The 1,162-nt window shown below is 57.1% G+C and overlaps 1 protein-coding gene across 1 annotated transcript in view; it reads left to right on the top strand.

Moving 5' to 3' along the window:
* LOX (lysyl oxidase) overlaps window positions 1–1,162 on the top strand; it is an 8,941-nt gene that overhangs the window by 706 nt on the left and 7,073 nt on the right. Inside the window, exons 2-3 of the mRNA XM_008577582.1 lie at window positions 6–270; window positions 621–729. Coding sequence (XP_008575804.1) covers window positions 6–270; window positions 621–729 — 374 coding nt within the window. The remainder of the gene's footprint in view (window positions 1–5; window positions 271–620; window positions 730–1,162) is intronic.

The following is a 1,162-nucleotide window of genomic DNA, read 5'->3' as shown; positions in this document are numbered from 1 at the left end:
CCCGCCGATGGTTCCAAGCTGGCTACTCTTCGTCCGGGGCCCGCGACTCTGGCATCTCGCGCGCGAGTAACCAGACCGCGCCGGGCGATGTCCCAGAGCTCAGCAACCTGCTGCCGCCCAGCCGCGTGGACGACATGGTGGGCGACGACCCGTACAACCCCTACAAGTATACTGATGACAACCCCTATTACAACTACTATGACACGTATGAGAGGCCCCGGCCTGGGAGCCGGTACCGTCCCGGATACGGCACCGGCTACTTCCAGTACGGTAAGCACCCCCCAGCCCACTGGAAGCCCCCATGCACCCGGTCCCCAACTATGTGGCTCCTCGACGTGGCTGCCTGGGCGCGGCGGGCCCTGGTCCCCGCAGATCCAATTCCTCCCCCCGCGCCTGCAGAGGCAGCCCTGGAATCTGGTGCAAACCGCGGGCCCGGCCCCTCCTGCTTCCTTTTCACTTTGCTTTGCCCAGTTCGTCCCCAGTTCTCCCGCCACTCTCATCCCCACCCTGCAGTCCCGGTGGGCGAAAGGGTGAGGAGTAAGGGACCTGGAGGGATCAGAAACTGGAGTGGGGGGCGCCAGGTTGTCTTACTGCTGCGCCTGTCATTTGCTGACGTTTAGGTCTCCCGGACCTGGTGCCCGACCCCTACTACATCCAGGCGTCCACGTACGTGCAGAAGATGTCCATGTACAACCTGCGATGCGCCGCGGAGGAAAACTGTCTGGCCAGGTACGGGCTGGGATCTTGGTGGCCCTGCTCCGCCGTGTTGGTTTTGCGGGGAGTTCTGGTGCCTGGTTCTGACTGCTTCTTTTCCACACAGATGAGAGCTAGGAAGTGGGACAAGAGCTGGGAAGTGGGACGTGATCTCCTGGGCATGCTAACGTGGATGGAGAGTTAAAATTGTGAAGATTTCTGTGGGTTTTGTCTCTCAAACTGAGGCACAAATCAAGGAGGTGGAGCTTATCCTGGAAACTGGAAGTCTCGTGGTTTTTTCCCAATATTCCTAAGCTTTGGAGCCAAATGTTTCTAACAACTTTCTATAAAACAACTGTACAGTGCTGTAGAAAAAAATGATTGTAATGGAAGAGCTCGTTAATATCTCCTTAAAATATTGGGGGGAAATTTGCCGCTGTGGCACCCCTCATTTGTAAAGGCTAAGTTT

Source organism: Galeopterus variegatus, unplaced genomic scaffold (assembly GCF_000696425.1).
Source record: "Galeopterus variegatus unplaced genomic scaffold, G_variegatus-3.0.2 Scaffold1545, whole genome shotgun sequence".
NCBI classification, from domain to species: domain Eukaryota; kingdom Metazoa; phylum Chordata; class Mammalia; order Dermoptera; family Cynocephalidae; genus Galeopterus; species Galeopterus variegatus.
Note: the sequence above shows the minus strand (reverse complement) of the source record. Positions and strands in the feature narration are given on the sequence as shown.